The sequence below is a fragment of the Aplysia californica genome, unplaced genomic scaffold (assembly GCF_000002075.1).
Source record: "Aplysia californica isolate F4 #8 unplaced genomic scaffold, AplCal3.0 scaffold00040, whole genome shotgun sequence".
NCBI lineage: Eukaryota > Metazoa > Mollusca > Gastropoda > Aplysiida > Aplysiidae > Aplysia > Aplysia californica.
In genome coordinates, this window is record NW_004797310.1 from 671,032 (window position 1) to 693,371 (window position 22,340).

General features: G+C 40.7%; 1 protein-coding gene across 1 annotated transcript; it reads right to left on the reverse strand.

The window, feature by feature from the left end:
- Window positions 1–4,492: 4,492 nt before the first annotated feature.
- Window positions 4,493–22,273, reverse strand: LOC101858544 (mitochondrial ribosome-associated GTPase 2). The gene is made up of 8 exons (XM_005092047.3): window positions 22,167–22,273; window positions 17,168–17,349; window positions 14,961–15,108; window positions 13,662–13,777; window positions 10,962–11,183; window positions 9,032–9,170; window positions 6,884–7,031; window positions 4,493–5,772 (listed from the first exon to the last, which is right to left on the reverse strand). Exons 2-8 carry the CDS (start codon window positions 17,318–17,320, stop codon window positions 5,469–5,471), a joined length of 1,230 nt encoding a protein of 409 aa, XP_005092104.1. The 5' UTR covers window positions 17,321–17,349; window positions 22,167–22,273; the 3' UTR covers window positions 4,493–5,468.
- Window positions 22,274–22,340: the final 67 nt, after the last annotated feature.

Genomic DNA, 22,340 nt, shown 5'->3' on the forward strand with positions numbered 1-22,340 from the left:
GTGTGCACGCGCGCATTTCTACAATTGTTTGCTCAAAGGAAGGTACGTGAGCACTGAGGGACTGTCCTCTAATCGGGTGTCAGTGAGGAAAAACTTGATATTACCGGAAGGTCTAAAGCGTTCGCTAAAATTCCAGACAGCTCTTTCCAGGGAACCGGCCTCAGTGGCACAACGGTTAGGCGCTTAGCTGCCGCACACAGGAGACCCGAGTTCAATTCCCGAGCGGAGAGAGCATTTTTTATTGAAAACTTCGGTCTTTCTTCTGGGAATGTGTATCCTTCTCAGCCCGGGTTGACCCTGACAGACAGGGTCGAAAGCCTGCCCCTTAGATGATCTAAATTGTGTCCAAGAGGACGCAAAAACACCTTTCCACAACGGCTGCAATAATTACATGTATCAGGACTCGTTATAAGTGGACTCCACTTTACTTAACTTCTAGTTAGGGGAAAGGAGCTCTCCATTTCCCTGTCAAGTTTCTGTTGGTTGAGTTGGGGGTTAACTGGGGAATCTCTGCTCACCTACGGTACTCACTCCAAGGACAAGGTTCTCTCTTTAGTCTTTGATAAAAAAAATCAACAGGGTTGAGTTTACGGTTTGGAGAACGAGGTAGGCTCCATTGATCGATCTTTCACGCTTCTATCAACACAGTTTAGATACATGTAAAGAGTGATCCAAAAGAAAACTGAACAACTACTTTTTTGAATATCTCGCACATAAATTTGTACTAAAATTTTGTAATTTGGAACATATAAAATTAACACAAAAGGAATTCGTTTGACATAAAATTCATAAAGAAAAAAACCTGTTTTCAATACTGGAAAAGGCTTTTTTAAATTATAAAAACCACCTATAAATTATAAACTCAAAATGCACCAATTTAAAAGATCTTGTAAGGAGAGTCATGAAATGATTGGTTCGTTTTTTCCCCTTCCATTTCTTTTTAAAATCTAAACTTTCCACCCCTTTACTTTAACATTTAAACAATATATCTTTTCTCTTACAAAGTTTTAAAAAAATATTTGTAAAATCCAAGAACCAGTGCTCTACTTGACATTATTGACACCGTCATTCTTTTGACTCGACATATTATTATTTTAACCCGTCGTTCGTGATGTTCAGTGGTAGCCTAACTTCCTAAAACAAGGATCCACCCCACCATGAGTACTCAAAGCCACACACACTGTACACCTTACAATATGGGGTTGTTTCTAGAGACACATATAGGGGGTTGGGATGAGGTTGACAAAATAGGACAGCATTTGTGGAGTTAACATAATATCATCCTGAGAGGTGAATATGGGCTACGCCAAGGAACCAAATGTCATAGAGGAAAAATTTAATGTTCACGCTTTTCAAGACAATGGAGGAATCGTGAACACATTGCTGTCCTTTGATCCATGTCAGCTTCGAGAACATGAAAATGGTACAGTCGTAGACGAAGATCTACCTTGAGAATGCAGACCGTTGATATGTAGGAAAGTCCTAGCTGAAGAAATTGTCTATGGACAGACGTCTCCCCACCTGGGTCTCGTACGTGCGACGGTCGAAGCGCCTTAACCTCTACACCACATTACGCCGGTTACAAACCCGAGACTGAGAATAAGAGGGACCCGGTACCTCACTTCTAAGGAGGGCCGAGTAACAGGTTAAAATAAACTCACTTGCTCGGGAACTGAACTCGCGTGTTTTGCGTTCATTCAACGACAAAGAACCTAACCAATACACCAGTCTTCAGAATAATTCTAAGTTCTACTTCTAATTAAAATTTGAAGTGAGCCATGCTTTAGCTTATGTTAGTCAAGTTAGATTCGGTAAGGGATTCTGCTCCTCTTTCTTCAACAAAGTATTACAATTATTGTCATTGTGGTGACCATACTTCAAACATTCGGGAGGGAGGAGAGAGGTGTGGGGTTCAGGTCTGGGAAACGAAGTGGGTCCGATTGATTGTTGATTGTTTGAGGAGAGAGTCCCAGTCCCTTGCGGGGAAGTTAATTTTATCGAGTATCTTGGTCTTTTTTTCTGGGTCGGCCCTGACATGCACTTTTGAAGAGCCAACCTCCTTAACTATCAAATTATTTAAGATTGTAGAGCATGGACGTAGAACTTTCTGTTGACCGGAAATTTGCACTATATGAAAGATACTTATTACAGTAGGCCCTACATTACATGTATTATTAAATTACGTCAATTGGAGTATAAAACCTTTACAATCAATCACTTTCAGTCAATCACTTAATTTTGCCAAAATATCGCCCCGCCATCGGATCAAGATTGATCTGGAACCAGCGTAATCGATTAAGTGCAGAAGGCCATTACAAACACCTTTCTAAATTGGACTTGGTCCAACAACCAGGACCTCCCTTGCTCAGTATCACGGGTACGTCACAACAATGGTCCAGAAGTACAAGGCGGCCCACATGAGTGGGCTGACTCTCAATGACTAGACCCTCGATGACCCGGATGTGTCACCTCTAACCTCTAGCCCAGAGGTTGAATTTTTAAAATGACATCCAATTGTTTACTATCGATATAGTGTGATCTCGTTTCACTGTGTCATATTCAGCCCAGTTCATACTTTGATGTTGTTGGTTCTCACTGTTCAGTGAAAACGAAGTCGTCGTGTTTGACCTTCAATTTCGTTGGATCCGAGTGTTCATTAGGGCAATATAAGTAACACCTTGCGTCATAATGTACGGCTTAGCAGACGGCAACGTCTGTTTCCACAGACCAGCTCGCAATTCATTATGTAGATATTTACATCTATGTCTAGACTGGCCTTTCACTTTCATTGCCCAGTAGCCACGGGGTTAAGAGGGCAGATATGATTGTGACTGACGCGCCTGTATTTTTGCGGATTTTCCACGCCCAAAGCGCTTGTGCTTACGCTCCCCTCCTCCTAAATCCCCTCAGACGCAAGTACTAATAGCCACCCGACCGACCTCTCTTGACCCTGGCACACACGATCACGGAGACACGCCATGTCTTACGCGCGTGTCAACAACGCATGTGTTGTTGTGAAAAAAGGCTACTGATCGGACGCATAGGATGCAGGCCAGGATAAGCGGGTAATGATCACCGGTGCAAGGGAGATCGATGATCTCTTGGAATAGAGGAGAGAAAAGGTTCGTGGCAACTCGTTGAATCTGTGTTCGCTCATTTATATGTTTGTTGAATCCGGAGTTATTAGGTTGGTTTTGATGAATAAAAAACCCAAGGAATCTGTCTCCTTTAGTGTTTAAAAAGAGTTCCACACTGTACATTGTCCACCCTTAGCCCTTGTGCCCCACAACTTGCTTTTGAGAATTTCCTTCATAACGGTCTGTTGGCTTTTCATATGACCAAAGTACAGTCGAACCTGTGTAAGACGGAATCACAAGGGAGCCAGAAAAAAATTCCGTTTTAGACATTTTCCGTCGTAGACAGTGGAATTTAGGGGGAAATGGAGGGGGGGGGGGGGGTTCAAAGGCCCAGCCGGTGGGATCAAGGATCGCTTGCCCGATCGGCAGGCAGTGGTCAAAACTTCTCACCTCTCAGCTGCTATCCTCTCTGATAATGACATGCGTCAGTCTTTCTTATCCAATTACAACCAGTGCTTGCCTTTCTGTTAGACCTATTAAAAACAGAAACGTTTGAACATCCCCTTTGCTTCCACCCTTAGCCCCACCCATCGGTGTAACAAGCACAGTCAACCAATGCCATCCCTCACTGCCATCATAAAAACGGTTCGAGGAACTCTTTTCTAGGCTGGCGTACGATCAGGGCGGCAGGCATTGGTCAAACTAATTTCACACCTCTGGCTTCTGGGTACCCAAGAAAGTTTCCGTAGTGGCTCACTACTCGAGCACTCTCACGGGCAGTCGTGAGATTTCACACCCACACTACACTGACCATCTGCATCGCTCAGGGCTCGCATGATGGGGTAACATAGGGTAACATCTACCCCCAAATTGCACCCCTACTTCCCTTCCTCGCCTTGCAGCATGGCCATGGTGTTAAGTTTAGAGCCGGCGGAACCAAACTTGCGAGTTTTGTTTCAAATCAGGGCTGAGGGGTAAAGCATTTTCCGTCTTAGACAGGTGAAACCTTAGGAAGGGAGCGGATTTTTCTTTCCGTTTCCGTTTTGGACAGGTTTCCCTTTTATACAGGTTATTAAAGAGGAATAAATCTAGGGGGGAGCGGGGAGATTCCGTTAGACAGGTTTCCGTTTTATACAGGTTTCCGTTAAGGCAGGTTCGACTGTATTGTATTGTACTTTTCTCCTTTTCATTGGCGTTTGTCTTGTGTGGAGAATCTGATACACGCACTGTTTGATATGACATTATGGGTTGCCTGGGTCATTGTGTAAAACAGTGGAGATATCCCTTCTATCAGCATTGCAAGGCAAATACTTTGATAATAATATGCATGTTATAATGACAACATGCATGTACATGTAACAAAATGAAGAAGTCCATAGATCGCTTTACAAGAATTGACCCTGAAGACTGAGAGATATAAAAAGCAAGTCATACATTTATTTACAAATAATGAAATGAGCACTGGCAGTGACAATAGCTTTCTGGAAAAATGTGAAGAAGATGAGTTGTTTAGGAAAAGGACTTAATCTTAGTATGAGTAAAAAAAAAGCATATCAAAACATGATATCTGTCATTTAGGGAAAAAGCAGTGTTCCTTAATTAATTAAGTAAGCATTTTATGGCAACACAATTAGGTCATATAACTCATAAATGCTAAAGATTAGAGGTATTACTAGAGAGTAACATTCAAACAAAAGAAGGGAGAGAGAGACAAGTACGATTGATGCTGGATAGGAAAGAAAGGAAAAGGCAAGATAGGTAGAAATGACTGAAGGACAAAAAGGAAATAGGACCTACAGTAGTGCCCTGAAAAATGATAGGCCTTGAGGACATAGGCTCATAATAATGTTCAGAGGGCAAAACCAAGAGGTCAACATACAGAAGACCTGTCTGCACCTGAAAGAGAGGTGACAAAAAACCACTACAGCTACTTTAAAACGTTTTTTTACTGTCAGTATTTTTCATGCCTTCATCGACACAAATTATATCATTTAGAAGGCAGGCTTCTGACCCTGCCTGTCAGGGCCAACCCGGGCTGACAGGGATACAACATCCTAGCACAAAGACCGGGACACTTGATAAACATTTTCTCTCCACTCGAGAATCAACTAGGGTCTCCTGAATGCCCTAGCAAAGCACCTGACCGTTACCCCACAAGTGGTAATCATGAGAATGTTCAGAGGATAAAACCAAGTGGCCAACATGATACAGTAGACTGGTCTTCAACTGAAAGGGAGGAGACAGAAAATCACTACAGTTGACACTCCCCGAAACACCAAACTTTGGAAGGGGATTGTTGATCAGGGATGAATGGCACAGTTCATTGCCACACCTTTATAATTGAACACACAAACCTGGATGAGAATGAAATAGAAATTACAAAAAGAAAGGTCATTTATCTACATCCTCATAGGGGTCATGAAGACAATTGACATTGTCTGCTGAATGAGAATCATACATGACCCTCAAATGATGCAGCAACTGTTCCACTCCAAGCATTTTCTTGGCAGAGATTCCCATCACTGGAATATCCTGAGGTACACTCTTATCAGATTTAGATGTCTTCGTTCTGTCTTCCTGTAACCGTGTTTTCAGCTCCTCTAATCTCTCTTGAGCCCCCGGGACATCAATCTTGTTACCCAATAATAGATTGGGTCTGTCTGCTAGGCCAGGTTGGTACTGGTTCAGTTCATATCTGTGGAAAGGTGAGAACAGCGTCAGCAGATTCAGGAAAGAAGGTCCACCAAGCACAATTAGTAGCTTCACACATAGCCACCACCACTGCAAGCTGGAAGTTATGCATACAGTAATCTCCAACTATGATCCCATCTTTTATTAAAACAAAACAGAATTTTTGCTTCACAAAAGTCAACCCTAACATCCTGCTCAGAAGGCACTAAATTTGGCTTAGGTCCCGCATTCAAGATCAGTTTACTTAGCAAAAACACTGGTGCGCTCAGCTTATAAACCAAACAGCCAACATTTGTGATTATTGTAGGCCCTACTGCCTAATCACATCTACATTATAAATCTTGATGAGGGGGTTCAATGTTTGCCCCAGACAGGATCATACCAAGGAGTGAATACATCAACACATCTTGTGCTTCCCAAACATTGCACTCCCATTTGAGCCCTCTGTCTAAACTTTACATAAAATGCTGGGAGGCTGAGTGGGTAGGGCCTGTAAGGCAGCACCACATCATATAAAACTGTGAACTTGTCAGTGCTTTTGTTTCCCTGACTATCGCACTTACAGGCTTGCCAACTTCTTCAAAACCCAATGAAGGTCGCGTAATTATAAAACATATCATGCACCAAGAAACAAATTTACATCCAGTGGGACTGGTTTTGGAGTGGTGTATATATGACAAGGCTCTCAAAATCCTGACTACTGAATTTGGGACAGTCCGAGGAAATCTGGGACAGTTGGGAAGCTTGCACTTATCTATCTGCTCTGCCCATGAATTTGCTAGTAAGACTGATGCTCATACTCTGGAACTGTCTGATCATCTTTTGAGTGATGTGGTCATCTGTTGGCAGCGAGCCTTCCCTTGATTCTTCAAATTTTAAAATTGATAAAACATTTTTTCACGACATCTTGACAGAATGAATGATCCAAAGCACTTTTGCAAAAATCTCCATTCATGAGAACAGATGGATGAGTAACATAAGTAAGTTCGTTAAAGAAATTACTCAGAATTATATTGATCCAAACTTTCCATAACTTTTAAAGCGGAAGTTTCTTTCCTTTTTTATTAATTCATTAAAATCAGACTTAAAACAGGAAGCCATAGTGCTAAACATACCGCAATTGAGCCAGCTGGTCCCATGGTCGCTCTGCCGAGAGGTCCAGAACATAGATAAGACAAAGGCAACGCTCGATGTGTCGCAAGAAGCTGATGCCCAGACCTTTGTTCTGGTGGGCACCAGGAATAAGCCCCGGGATGTCTGCCACTGTGGAACAGAAGAATAGAAGAAAGTCTTTCACACGAAAATGAAGTTCATGTGTCTTTGGTACGAGTAGGCACTATCCAATTAAGATGAATCGACAGCACTTGTCCAATGGCTTAAGATGGTTCTTTTTTCTTTAAAAGTAGGCGTTTTACACCCCCAATGAAATGATTTAAATCATTTAGAAAGCCGGCTTGCGACCCTGCCTGTCAGGGCCAGCCTGGGCTGAAAGGGATGCAATATTCCAGCAGAAAGACCAATACTCCATAAAAATGTTCTCCCCACTTGAAAATTGAACTTGGGTCATCTGCATGCAATAATGAAGCACCTAAGCGCTACACCACCGATGCCGATGTATGTTTTTTTTATCACAAAAGGATTTGAGGTACTCAAATTCATATTGAGCTTCAGTTCAAGCTGGGAATTGCAAGTTGCAGTGAGTGTAGCGGTATAGAAAGATTGAGAATTGGCATAGTGATACATCATGACCTGTTTCTTCAGTGAATGAATGTAAGTCTCAACTGGGGCAATTTTCTCCTATTCTACACATGTCAGTCTTGGGTTCATTTTTTTTCTCTTCAAAATGCTGCATTGGAGTACATGTTGATCATATATTGTTAACCCCATTACCTGAATCCTCGCCTCAGCGCATACTATTGTACCCTTTGGAGTATGTGGCGTCAGTGGCCTAGTGGTTAGGCTCTCGGACTCGCAACCGTAAGGTCGTGGGTTTGAATCCCGTCAAGGGCCCGACGTTGTGTCCTTGGGAAAGGCACTTTACACGAATTTCCTCACTTCACCCAGGTGGGAATGGGTACCCGGCTATAGACAGCGAAAGATCTTGTCAGTTTGTTAGTGTTTGAGCGCTTTAATCGGCTGCTTGCACTGTATGCTTCCCGGGAAGCTGAGAATGTTTCGGAATGTTCTATGGTCTGCTGGGGTAATAATATAGTGTAGAGCGCATAGAGCCTGCTGTTGAGCGGGGATATGCGCTATACAAATGCCATTTATTATTATTATTATTATTATTGGAGCATCCAAACCTACCTCGGCATGCTATGGTATAAAACCAGCTATTGTGCAAAGGGAACTCAAGTGCACAGGTCGTGTAGGCAGAGGGTGGTGGGCTCAAGGTGTTAAGAGTAACGTGGAGACAGTTGTTCTAAAAGTTTTACATACATTAGGATTATCTAGATTACTTAACCCTATCCATACGTCGTGTTTTACTATCGTATCCATACGACGTGGGGAACTCTGTGCTACCACTTTCCAAAGAGGAAATTTACTTGTTAATCCTATTCGTATGCTTTGCATAGCAGTCTGTCAAAATGATTTTTTGAGAAATACGGAAAGTTTCAAAGAGATCTTCGTACTAGAAATATTCTAAAATGTGAAGAATACAACCCTGGAGGTAGAAAATGACCCCAGGGTGTACGGATAGGGTTAAGACGCCTGCTTTTATCATGCTCATTTGATCATCATTACAGATGGAAAACAAGTAGAACCGATCTATTATTTCATTAGCCTTGAAAGAATAGAGCAAAATTAATTCAGCAATGAGATTTTTATTTTAGGATGTTTGGGTCTAAATTACTTGTGCCTTAATGCACACTTAAAATCAAACTGAATATTTGTAATTTAATGCCTTGAAGAAACCGAATTCTGCTGGAATTAATAAAGCGAATGATACTTTTCCGGTTTTTTATGACCAAAATAATGAACAACCGATTCCACATAATTTCTCAGACAAAAAAAGAGCCAAAATAAAACAATATACAGTCAAACAAGGATAACTCAAACATGTTGGGGATTGACAAGTGTGCTCGACACATTCAAAATTCGAGTATACCATAGTGCAGTGAAAACTCAAAGAGATATCAGTCGGAGAATAGCAAATTGTAGGAACTATCTGTGATTTTGACTTTTCCATGTTAGAATTATCTGTGCCCGATTGTATTCACTTCCAAAAAAGTAAATCTGTTTTTCATAGCTTCATAAGATACCTGCAATCTGTTCATGATCATCATACAGCACCATCCCAATATGTGGGTTCAAAGTGGTGAATGGATACGCAGACACCTTTGGTTGGGCCCGTGATATGGCCCTTAACAGCGTGGACTTTCCAGCATTGGGGAAACCAATCTGAAAAATGATTTAAAAAATCACAATGTGAGATGTACTACTTATACTTAAAAAAACAACATATTAAAAAAATAAAAGGAAAAAGTCTAAAGCTAGGAAAGAACAACAGCTCTCAAATAACAATTGAACTTATTTTGTAGCATTAACCTCTCCATGGCAGTCATCTGTACTAACGGCCACTGTTCAATGACACCATTGAGTTTTTCTTATATTTCTAACCTGTCCAGTGATTTCTGTCCAATGCAGCTTACATTAATCATTTTTACGTCAAACTGGCCTCAAAACCTGCTCATACCAGTCACTTGCCGCGAAAGTTTTCCAATGACCTGTCCTAAGACTGAGTGTGTACTTTCAAACAAAGCAAAGAAACAGCTGGGCTTATTGCCTGGCTAGGAATTACCCACTAAACAAGAGGGGGCAGGACTTTGTGCAGCGCTTACCTTATGACGTGCAAGTGTCCAGTGCACTGAACCTTTATGTTATAGTAGGTGGTTTACATACCATGTGAGAATTCATTTTCATATGTGTAGGAAGTGGCTACAACTCAATCCCCGTCAATAGCAACATGTCTATAACGGCCAATTTTCTCTGTGATCTTGAGTGACTGTTATGGACAGGTTCCACTGTACTTCCATAATATTTCTACTAATTGACAGCAGTGAGATGACTACAATCATGGCAACTGCACGTTTCCAAGTACAACAGGATTCACCTATCTTTTCCATTCCTTTGAAGACAATACCAAAGTTCTTTTTATATAAATGCACCCTTGAAAGTTTAAAACAAATGAAGAAACATTTGTACTTCGCATCCTCATAAATTAAAGTGTCCCATACCCTCTGTTTCTTTTTTCAAAAGGGCAAACTGATTAAATACTGAAAACAACCAAAGCAGGGCATACAAAAATTACAATTAAAACCCCAGCAGTACGTCCACACACTTTGCTTCAACTATATCTTTAACTGCTCCACCAGAACATAAAATGTTTCTACTTTTCACAGTTGTACCAAATGGCTTCCAAGCCATATTCTAACTGAAAAATAGACATACCATTTCTCAACTCAAGACAGAATACAGTTGAGCACAGATAAATCGAACATGCAAAACGCCAATTCATGGATAGCTCCACACACTGTTGGTAATTAGACGCATCATAGTATGTTACCTGTAGTATACATGAAGGTAGGTGGTGGGGTGTGATAAAAGACAGACAGTGTGGCACTGTATTGAGCAATGAAGTGCGAGAACTATGTTTGTGTATATGAGTGTGTGTGTGGTTGTCTGAATGTGAAGGTTTGGATCAGGAAAGGACCACACAAAACGGGTGTGTGGCGTGCTCTGGCAAGTGTTGGTTACATTGTTATGGTTTGTGATCTTATGTAAGAGCATTTTTTTTAGTTGTAAGGCTAATCTTCGATACCAAACATAGTGGATACACTATCCATCCTTCTGGTCTTTTATCGATATCAAGTACTTTTCATGATGGCAGAGTAGAGAAACTTTATTGTCTGACAATAGAAACCAAACGTCACATTCTAGCTGAAGCTGACAAGAAGTTCTGCACAAAGATGGAAATTTGTAAGAGGTTTAGTTTCCCCAAGTCAACCTTTTCCCTGTATCTAAAAAAATTGAGACAAAATTAAAAACCCAACAGAAAACAAGCTAGTTTTGCCATCTTTAACATCTCTCTCATTTTTCACTATCACAGTTTACTTGAAATACGATGTCAACCCCTGATGTGTTCAAGACATCCATGCAAGCCTGTACTATTTCAAAAACGAATTTACTGACCAGTCCAGCATGGGCCATGGTCTTCAGCTCTACCAGAAGCGTCCTCTCCTGTCCTAAGGCGCCCAGCTCTGACACTGTAGGTGCTCTGTTCTCATTGGACAAGAAGAAATAGTTGCCCTTGCCACCAGCCCCGCCTCTTGCTGCCACAAACAGTGCCTCAGGCTCATCCAGAGAAGCCAAAGTATTGCCAGTTTCAGACTTGATCACAGTGCCGAGAGGGACCTTAAAAATAAGTATGTACACATAGTTGGGTTTATTTTTCCAGCTCAGTTTTAATTGGCAAGATGCACACTCATATGGAACGAGCTGGGAAGGATGGCCCAGGACAGAGATAAATGGAAGGAGCTTGTACGTGGCTTATACCCTGCCAGGGGTGAAAGGCATTAATGATGACACCTACATAACAGTGGCAGTGTACTAGAATAAAAAAGATGGCAAAGAGAAAAATATACAGGACACGTGGGTAGGGGGATTGACCTTCCATTTGGTAACCTACAACACTCTTAATTCTAGTGTATTTGTTTTAGTCTTAGTAAGAGTTTTATGGCAATAACAACACAATAAAATCATATAAGTGCCAAAGATTTGAAGTGTAGCAAGAGAGTAACACACATAAAAAAGGAGGAGAGATCAGGACAATAGATGTTTGATAGGAAAGAAGGAGCAAACCACACCAGAGCACCAGCCAACCAACCGCAATTTTAGCGAGTGAAGAAATGTAACAAAGATTTATAAATGAACAATGTAACTCCAGCTCCAAACAATTTTTTAACTCACCTAGCACTAACACCCATAGTATCGGTACGAGCGCGAAACGCTCCAACCCTAACGCCGACAGTATTGGTATGGAAAATTTCATTCTCGTGACCGAAAACACTACTTTTGTGTGAAGCAGACTATAGCCTAATTGGAAGAGTAACTACTTCTCGTTTGAAACAGACTTATATTAACCAGAAGTGCAAGCCCACATTTAGAACAAAGAAAACTATTCGTGAACCATGAGAGGGGGTGCAAAATTTGAACGCACTTCCTTTCTTCGCTTTTTGTTTACTATACTATGTATAGACCATTTTCCACGGAGTATTGCATAAAAACTATGACATACTTTGCCTTCAAATTTTCAATACACACAAATAAAGGTTTTAAAAAATATGTACCAATTTTGGGGTGGGATATATGTTATGCTAAAATTTAGTATTTTTTTGAATTTTTCAAAAAGTGGTAAAAATCTCTAGGGAGAGCTGACAAGCTAGCATCTGCGTTTGTCATGGCCACGATTTTAGGCATTTTTAAATTACAGACGCGTTTTTGCATTAAAAAAAAGAAAAGAAGAAGAAAAAAGCCACAGACCGCCCCCCCCCCCCCCCAAAAAAGGGGGGGGGGGATAAAAATAAAAAACAAGCAAACAAACAAACCCTGAACCTCTTTACTTTTAGAAAAAAAATTAATTTTCACTTTCGCTTCACTTCATCTCTTTTTCACTTAATGACACCACTTTGATTTCTTATTTTCATGTGAAGAATACAAGTACATTACAAACTATATATTGCTATTTAAAAAAATGTTTCCCTCTTTGTTGGGTTTTAATTTGTTGGAGTGTAAATTTTTTTTCTTGCTATTGTTATGATGTGTTGTTTTTCTATTTTTAGTGTTTATATAGCGTAATGTCATTTAATTTGATGTAGTTCTTACTTTTTTTAAATATGTGGTAAGTTAAAGCGTGTCTCCACCAAAACCGAATACTAATACTGGCAGGCCCCTCGCGCGTGATTCCATAATTTACACGTAATATCCTGTAGCCTACCTTTTTAAAAATTACACACGTTTAGGGTTAAAACGGCCAATCTTCGGATAGGCGGACACACATTCTTATTTGTTAATTTTTGGAGTTATTTAGGTGCTGTTCTAATTTTGATTCCTTTCTGTTGTGAAACCTTTATTTTTCACCTTTTGCACTGTGTGTGGCAACAACTGATATTCCGGAAGCTTAAAACAGAGCATAAGAAATTTGGTGCTTTAGATTAAGTTACCTCTTTCAGCATATAGCTATATGTTGTCACAGAGAGTTGAAAGCTTGAAAATTAAAGGCAACTTTTGCCATTTTTTTGTGGCAACTTTTCGCAACTTTTGGACGAAAAAATGGCAACAAACGCAGATGCTAGGGCAACCCGGAAGAGTACGCCTTGGGCTGAGTGAGTTAAACTTGTGCACAAAGGCTAACACAGTCATAAGCAAATAAACAGTGGTTGCTGCTTCTTTCTTATCTTTCTATCATTTTTACCTCTACAACTTTCCTTAAAAGCCAAGGCCAAAATATGAATTAGCATAAATCCAATTATACAGTCAATGTATCCATAATTTATTTAAAAGAAGGGTCTACATTGATTGGAGTATTTGGAATGTCTTAGTGATTAATGAATAAATAAATCAAGTCCAAAGAGAGAGTAAGAAGGAAAAGTATTAAGAGACTCAACAGAGCTTCTATGAGTTACTTAAGATATTTTTGCACCTCATAAGCCGAACGTTTCAAATTGCACATATGAAAAACGGGGTCTCAGGACTGCACTCTAGTATGCAAAGAGTTACAGAGGGAAAGGGGAGAGGGGATAGAAATAGACAAAGAGAAATAGAATAGCATAATGGCTGACAGAAACAAACAATTTTACCAAGATTACAGGGTGATGTTCTGCAAGAAATTACCTGCAAAATATGGTGCTCTGCATTTTTCCCATCCCTGTGCTTTGTGCCACCTTTGACTCCATTTGGTGCACGGATCTCAGCCCTCAAGTGACTGAGGGACCTGTAGTTATGACTAGCTAAAAACATAAAGATAAAAGATATCTAGTGAACTCTATAAACACTCTGTCAAGTCGGAGAACAATTATATACATTTTCACAATCATCTTGCATGAATTACATTCAAATGATGATTCACAGTGAAAATAAACTGACAGATACATTAAAACAAAAGACACCCCCCTCCCCTAAAAACTTAATCACAGTATGTATAGATGTCAGGATACTTTTAAAAAAAGATAATGTTCAAGAGAAGTTGAAAGAAAAAAGAATAATAACATAACAGTTTAAAAAAAATAGTTTTAGTAAGTGTTTTACAGCACTTGCAACACAATTAAGTCATATAAGTGCCAAAGATTAGAGGTGTTACAAGAGAGTAAGAAACAAAAAAGAAGGAGAGATAAAGACGATAGATGTTTGACAGCAAAGAAGGAGCAAACCACACCAGAGCACCCGCCAACCACCCGCACTCTTTAAGCACTCATGCTCAATATAAATTATATAATAAGAAAGGTGGTGCTGATGTTTCTTGTAACTATAAACTAATCAGCAGCAAGAGAAGCAAACTAGTCCCAACAATACATTAGAACTTGGCTTAAAAATTCTTATGTAGGCCAAGTTTTCTCCAGTCAAATGATATCACAAAATTGAACCACAAAAGTTATTTGACATTGTTTTCTGCAGTCAAATGACCAAACAGAATAGAGTAGACAAAAGTTTTTTTACAAATGATAAATAGCTGCCCCCATTGAGTCAAATTAAAAAGGTACGAAAAATATGTGAGGCAGCGTGGTGAAATCAGACGGTAGTTAAAAAAAAGAAATCATAGAAATCTGTATTGCTATGGCTGCTGGGCAATTTTTTTTTTTATGCTCTTTTTTTCGCTCAACACCTTCAATGTTCATTTTAAAACACATTTCTGTGTGGATTTTACTGAAAAACATTGAAAAAATGGCACCAAAAAATGTAAATTTGCAGTTTCCAAGTTTACCTCTAAGCCAGGTGACACTCACCTCCTTCAATTGCAAATATCTTGACTTCTATTCTAGATAGATAGGCAATTTTTTTCTTAGAAAGCTTTCAGCTGATTTTAACTCCACATGCCCAAAAATTGACAAGCACCCGATTCCACCACGTTGTGACACATATCTTACGTCTGCTATAAGCAATAAGAGTAGAGAAGCTTTTAAAACCAATCAAAACCTTGTAAAATGACATGTCCTCCGTGGCCACCATTCCCACCATCTGGTCCTGCCCACTCATGATTTGGCAAAGACAAGAATGAGAGCATGCCATCACCACCTTTGCCACCAGCGACCAAAGTTTTCACGAAATCGACAAAGTAGTGGTCCTGTCAGAGAAAGAAGAAGACGTTGAAATAAAAGAACCATAAGAAATTTGCTCTCATTCCATAAACTTTTAGAAATTACAAAGCTTTACTGCCTGCAAAGTCTTCTCTGTTTGGGCTAAAGGGCAAATACTCAAATGCCACTGGATTAACACTAACACTGTCTTCTACATAGGCAACCAGTCTGTATCATGTAAAGTGGCAATCTTCTTCTTTACGCTCCCATGCTAGGTTTCAGGGGTAGTTGACTGCTGGTTCTTCAACTTGTAGTACAGCTGATTTTTACTTGTGACCGTTTTTTCAACTTGGAAGACATTCCGATATATGCTTTTAAACTGACGAGAGTATTATTTCCGTTTTGGCAGGAATTAATTTTGAATTTTGTCTGGATGGCGGCAGAACCCTACTCTTTTGAAATTAGTACCACCAAGGGATATTTAACATGTGCAACTTGCACACGAGACGTCAGAGATTTTTTGCCCTTATCTGACAAGGCTAGATTTTCAATCTTGCTCATCCAAAGATCAGCTTGTATTTGAAGGACAGCAATAAAGAGCCAAGAGAAGCAGAAAATGTAGAAAGAGTCAGGAGCAAAGAAGAGCGAGGAGTCTGGAGACCAGGGGCTAGGGGAAATAAAGTGGAGATGAAAGCAGGTGACAGAACAGAAGAAGGAGTGAAAGAAGATAGTTTTAGAAAAGAAACTTTCTCTGTCACTGTCAGAATTCGAACCCGGGACCTTATTGGGACCTTTTGAATGAGAGGCGAACATTGTATCTCTGACCGCAAGAGCCCGAAGTGGCAATAAGAAGCACAGGAATCTTATCAAGATTTCTTATATCTGTGAATGGTGCTGCATTTACACATAACAATAACATTCTAACTAATAACTAAAAGAGGGCAGAGAAAAATGTATAAAAGTCAAATCAGTGACATAACACTCGAGAAATCGGTTGTTGCATTTCATGGAAGTAGAATGAAATTAATGAATCAACCTCAATAAAAAAAAATTTTTTTAAAATTTATTAATCATTGCATTTCTATAGCGCATATCCCTGATCTACAGTGAGCTCTATGCACTTTACAATTACATGTTTGTGTATTACTATTACCTTCGCAGACTAACAATACCCAGAAACATTCTTGGCTTCCTGGGAAGCTGCAGATTACATGCGGCAAAACACTAGCAAACTAACAAGATCTTTCACTGTCACTGTCTATAGCTGTGATGCCATTCACACAGCAAAATAGGTTGTGTGGCTGCACTTCTCTAATCCTATGCATGCATTAGTAACTGTAACGACAGGCAAAAACCTTGCCTGGTAAAAAAAAAAATCTGGCCGCTCCCAAATTCTTCCACTCAGTGTACACAGCAGTGACTTAATTTGCAATGAAAATGTTTCTTGTAGGATAAAGGTTTAAATCAGGTTTGGATAATTTAGGTCCTATTTCATCAACCCAGTACTTTTGCTACAAAAGCAGTCCAGATGTCAAAATCTTAACCTCTGTCCCCAGTGCAGCAGAACAAGAATGATACAAAAGAAGCTTTGACAACTTCCTAACAGTCTTTCTGGTGATTCTTTGTACAGTGAAAATATCAAACCCAGGCCAAATACCAGAGAGAGAGAAAGAAAGAGGGGGGGGGGGGGGGGTGGGGTTTTTTCTGAACTCTTTTTGGACCCCAGTTTCCCTTGTCCAAAAAGAGAGCCACCGAAAAAGTGGAGAGAGAGAGAGAGAGAGAGAGAGAGAGAGAGAGAGAGAGAGAGAGAGAGAGGGGGGGGGAGAGAGAGAGAGAGAGAGGGGGGGGGAGAGAGAGAGAGAGAGAGAGAGAGAGAGAGGGGGGGGAGAGAGAGAGAGAGAGAGAGACAGAGAGAGAGACAGAGAGAGAGACAGACAGACAGAGACAGTGACAGAGACAGAGAACGAGAGGAGGGGGGGGTATGGAAAACTTGCAGTACAGCAATAGAACTCGTTAAAAAAATTACAATACAGTAGGCCTACTGTGGTCAAAACAACTTCAGAAAAATGTCTGAACGACTTCATTAAACATTATAACATCTCTTACCCTTTTTATTGTACCTTTGGCTTTGTGAGGCTTCACATGTTTCGCAGTGTACAACCTAACAAGACAATTGCTAAGACATATCTTTGGAAAAACTTGTAAGATGGAAGGAATAAAGCTGTGGTGTGTCAGATGCCTCACATTGCATTGCCTCATGATTTCACCTTTTTATCTTTTACTGCATCCTGAAAAGTAAAAGAAAAGAAAAGTAGCAAAAATATTATATATATATATATATACTCTTCAAAAAAAGAAACATTTAACCAAGTGCATGTGTTTTTGTGATAAAATATGTAAAGATGAGGTTTTGCGCAGGCTACTTTTTTCACACATATGTGTGAGTTGTTGTCTTGAACTTTTCACCACAAATTTCATTGTTTACTAACAGGTAGGCGCAGCCTGAGCTTTTGAATTGTGTGATGGTTGAGTGTTAACTCTTTAACAACCAGAAGGTTTTCCTCACCACGACCAGGCCCTATCTGTGACCTACTTTCTGATTCAGCCTGCCGTCGGATAAATTAAATATTTTTAAGTTCAATTTTCAATATTAGCGACATGTATTACGGAAATAAAGGGGAAATAATGACCTATCTCAACATACTGCTAAAAACGATCATTCTTCAGCCTAAGATTTCAGATTTGATTATTACAAAAGTAGGTGTAATTTTGAAGCCTGAAGTGGAGAGCCATGTAACATGGCTTGCGGTAGTGAAAGAGTTAAAAAGCTCACAACTTGTCTAATTTTGTGAGTAGTCGCACGAACTTTGGCGTATGAGTTCATTCACTGGGAGGCTATATAACGGGTGAAAAAATAGGTTTCATCACTTGTCAGTTCAGCGATACACCATGCCACGACTAACGATAGAAGAGCTTCTTCTTCTTCTTCCTCGTTCTCGATGACAGCAGCTAGACAGTCAGTCCGATGTCGTGCACAAACTGTGCAGTTTGCTTCGACTCTGAGAAACTGCCATAGAGCTTTCTCTCAAGGGGAGCCACATTCTGCCACATCAGTGTTCGAAGGGTGGCGTAGCGCGGGCAGTGTTGAAGGACACGGTTGGCATCCTCTTGGTCGAGTCCACATTCACAAATCGCTGACTCTCCCACTTTTAATTTGGTGTGAATATGGTGTTTGAGTCTGTTGTGGCCACTACAGTGTCAAAAGATTGTGACCTGGTCTGCTCTATTTAGTATGTAGTAGGAGTCATGTCTGTTGTGTTTAGGCTGGGACCTTTTCCATCTGTTTCTTAAGGCAGATTGTATTAGTGTTTTTGACTCTGAGAGATCCATGCCATCTTCAATCCGGGTCATTTTGGCTCCCTCATTGGTTAAGTCGTCTGCTTTTTCATTTCCATGAATGCCACAGTGACCTGGTATCCACTGCAGACTTGTGTTGGCTTGGGAATTTAGATCACATGGCAGTGAAAGGAGTTGTCGTACTTAAGCTGTTCGTGGCTTTTGGAGAGCTTGTAGGACAGATTTGGCATCTGTGATGATGACGGTGTTGGCTTTTGATTTTTGGTGATTCAAGAAAATGGTGGCTGCTGTTTCGAGTGCTGATGCTTTTGCTTTGTAATTGGAAGATAGAGATCCTGTGGGGATGAAATGACTTTCTGTTGACCCATCTATCCACTCTATGTAGATACAGTGGAAACCATATATAACAGGCCCGGTAATAACAGGGATCCGGTAATAACAGGGATTTTTGAAATCCCCATTTGTTCCTACTCTTTGTCTTTATTAAGAGTTATCGGCAATAACAGGGCCCCATCGGAGCCCAACCGGTTATAGCAGGGACAAAGGCTCGTTAACAATGAGTAAAAATTTAGAGAGAGAGAGAGAGAGAGAGAGAGAGAGAGAGAGAGAGAGAGAGAGAGACAGACAGACAGACAGACAGACAGAGTAACGCAGAGATGGAAGAAGCCCACACAAGCCATGCCACAGCAAGCAAACGCATCTAGCCCGAAACCTAGCAACACGCACCCGTACGTAATGTGTCATGAGCAGGCCTGCCGCATGGCTAAATCTGGTCGTGCGCAGAGCTTGTTTCGCAGTTCAAAGCACATACGCATGCACCACACCCCACTGTGACTGTTCACTAACAACAGACATATTTGTAGATCAAAGCTTAACGCACTACGTGGATGTACGGTTGGCCTAGATCTAAGCCTACTTCTTTCATTATGGCCACCAACAATGTCAAGCGCAAGAGAAAATGCCTTTCAATTGACAAAATACACGAAATAATCCAGGCTGTTGACAAAAAGCAAGCTCCACTGGCAGAGATTTGTCGTCAGTGTGTGTGTCGATTCACACCATTATCAAGGATAGAGGGAAGATAGCGGCAGTACACTCCTATATATATGGAAAGTGTGCTCTGGATCGAAAGAAGATAAGACTACCCGATGCAGATGCTGTTGACCAAGCTCTTCTGATGTGGTTTAAGGAGGCAAGGAGAAAGTTGGTGACAAAACCCCTGTTTCTTGGTACTTGAAGCAAGGGAAACTACCCATGAATAAGCACAGCTGGATTAGTCCACAAGTGACAAATGCTTACTTTCCTTGCATTTCTGATTTAACAGGGATCAGATGTAACAGGACTTTTTCTCTACCCCCACCATCCCTGTTATATCAGGTTTCCACTGTACCTCCACCGCCGTTTCTGACAGTATCAGTTGCTGATCCATCTGTGTAAACTCAATTCTACCGGTTGCTTGGGAAGTTTCTGTCCAGGTAGTCGAGCGTCAAAGACTTGAGTATTGGAGGAGGGACTTCAGATTTGGTGCCAAGCTTTTCTAGGTTCTCTCGAATTTGAGGGGGGGGGGATTAGTCTGAAGGGGGTGGACTTGATATGGGTCTAGTGGGGTTGGAGATTCTTCAAGAGAGATTTCGAGTCCAGAGCTGGAGTGTGTGGCCATATGGAGGAAGCTTGTTCTTTTTAAGCGTTTGCCCAGTTTTTTTTAAGATCTACCTTTCATTGGATGGGTTGGCATTCTTTTGACCTTTTCCTGATGAACAATCGCTTTGAGATCGCGTCTGCCTTTCAGGGGTTCTAGCCCCGTTAGTGTTTCCATTACATGAATGGGCGTGGATCTCATTGCTCCCGTGATGATCCGCAGATTTTAATTCTGGATTCTCGCTACTTTGTGAAAGTTGCTGTCTGATGCTGTTCCCTACATTGCGATACCATATTCCAGGACTGGGCGGACATATCCACGTAAGAAGGTGAGGTTTGCTCCCCAATCTGACCCTGGCTGCCAACTTTCTAAGCAGTGCTGTTCTTCTGTTGCCTTACTTCTGCACCTCTCTATTTGGGCTTGCCAGGTTAGTCTTTCAAACGTCACACCCAAATAGGTGGGATTTGACTCGTGTTGCAGAGTGTTTCCATCAAGATGCAAGTTTACCTTTCGGGGTTTTTTGTGAGAGACTGAATGTTGTGTACGTGGTCTTGTTCTTGTTGATCTTCTGTCCCCACTCTTCTGACCACTTCATCATGTTGTTAAGTGTGCTTTGGAGTCGTACCTGGGCTGTTCCTACTGATTCTGCCGATAATAAAAATAAAAGAGCGATGTCATCTGCGTACTCCGCTGCAGTCACTTTCTTGGTGATGGTGGTGGAAATGTCATTGTTGAGGAAAATCAGGAACAGGGTCGCTGATAAAACTCCCCCTTGTGGGACTCCATTACTGATTGTTTCCATTTTCCTTCTTTTTCCTTGCAGTTTCACACAGGCTCTTCTTTGAGATAGAATTGTAAGATCCATTTCATTGACGACCGTCTGATTCTTCCGCGTTCTGACACATTTGATATTTTGCAAAAAGATTAGGTTGAAATTTTCTAGAAAATAATTGATTTGCGACAGTTTTAGTGGCTTTATGTGTTATCTGCAGCAAACTACTGCAGTTTGACCCCCTAAGCAGTGCATCTGTTTGCCGGAGTGAAAATAAAAATTTACTTAAGTCTAAATGTTTATTAAGGCCAAGATCTAGAATCTAGATATCTCGATCTAAAACTAGATCTAGATTTAAATCTACATGCGTACACATTTTGTACATAACCGCCAATTAAATAGCTTTAATGCGGATAATGTGACGGTGGAGAACAGGTCTGCTGAGATGCCAAACATCACCAGCTCTCCCCCTGTGTCCATGAACATCGCCGAGAAGAAAACTGTCAACATATTAAGTTCCAGGTGCCGGGATGCACGTCTTCCAAGGTAGTCTGTCTGTCTGTGTCTTAACTTGATTGAGCAGAAGATTACTAATGTATACTGCCCTTACTTTCCCCTCCCCTTCCTCCCAAGTTTTTCTTAACATATTAGCTCATAACTTCTAGATCTACCATCTTTTATCTAACCCCACCCCAACTCGTTTTTTATCATCCCCCCCCCCCCCCCCCCCCGGCTGGGTCATGTTGAATTTCCCTCTCTAAATTGAGAACAAGGACAAGACCTGAGGAGATAAAATCTAGCTTCAGATGACTGCACAATTACTTAAATTTAGTCCAGAGCTCCACTTATGAAATATATTCTATATATCCAGAATCTAATCTAGAAATCTAGATCTAGATCTAGATCTAGTTTTAATCTCGGAGTCAAACGACGAAGAAATTGTCCGTCGTCAGGCATCGAAGTCGTGACATATTTGTATCCCTAAGGAAGGCTAAGGACAGTCATAAGATGATAAAAGCTCGCTAGATCTAGATCTAGAATCAAGATATCTAGAATCTAGAATCTAGTTTTTTAAAGCCATGCAATAGAATCTATCATAAAGCGAAAGTAGATATTTGCCTAGATCTAGATCTAGATTATCTAGATCTAGATCTAGATCTAGATCTAGATCAGAAATCTAGATTATATAGAGTCTAGATTCTGGACTAGTGAAAAAGTGCAAAAAAATATAAGCACAAGATGAGCAGTGGAAACCGTGAGGAAAACAAAACAAAACGAGAACATTTTGAGGCTGAGAATAAATACGTTAGCTAGTAAGGGCAAGGCCTAGCTACTACCTGATCTGTGTCACATAACATTAGCCCCCGAGGGTCATAACACGGTAACCAAACAGCACAGCATTCCTGCATGTACACATGTCCGACCTTTGACCTCACTCTATGCGGGAGAAAATATATCTTCGACACAACCAAATATAAAAACTCATCATATATTCTTCAAATTTTCAAACG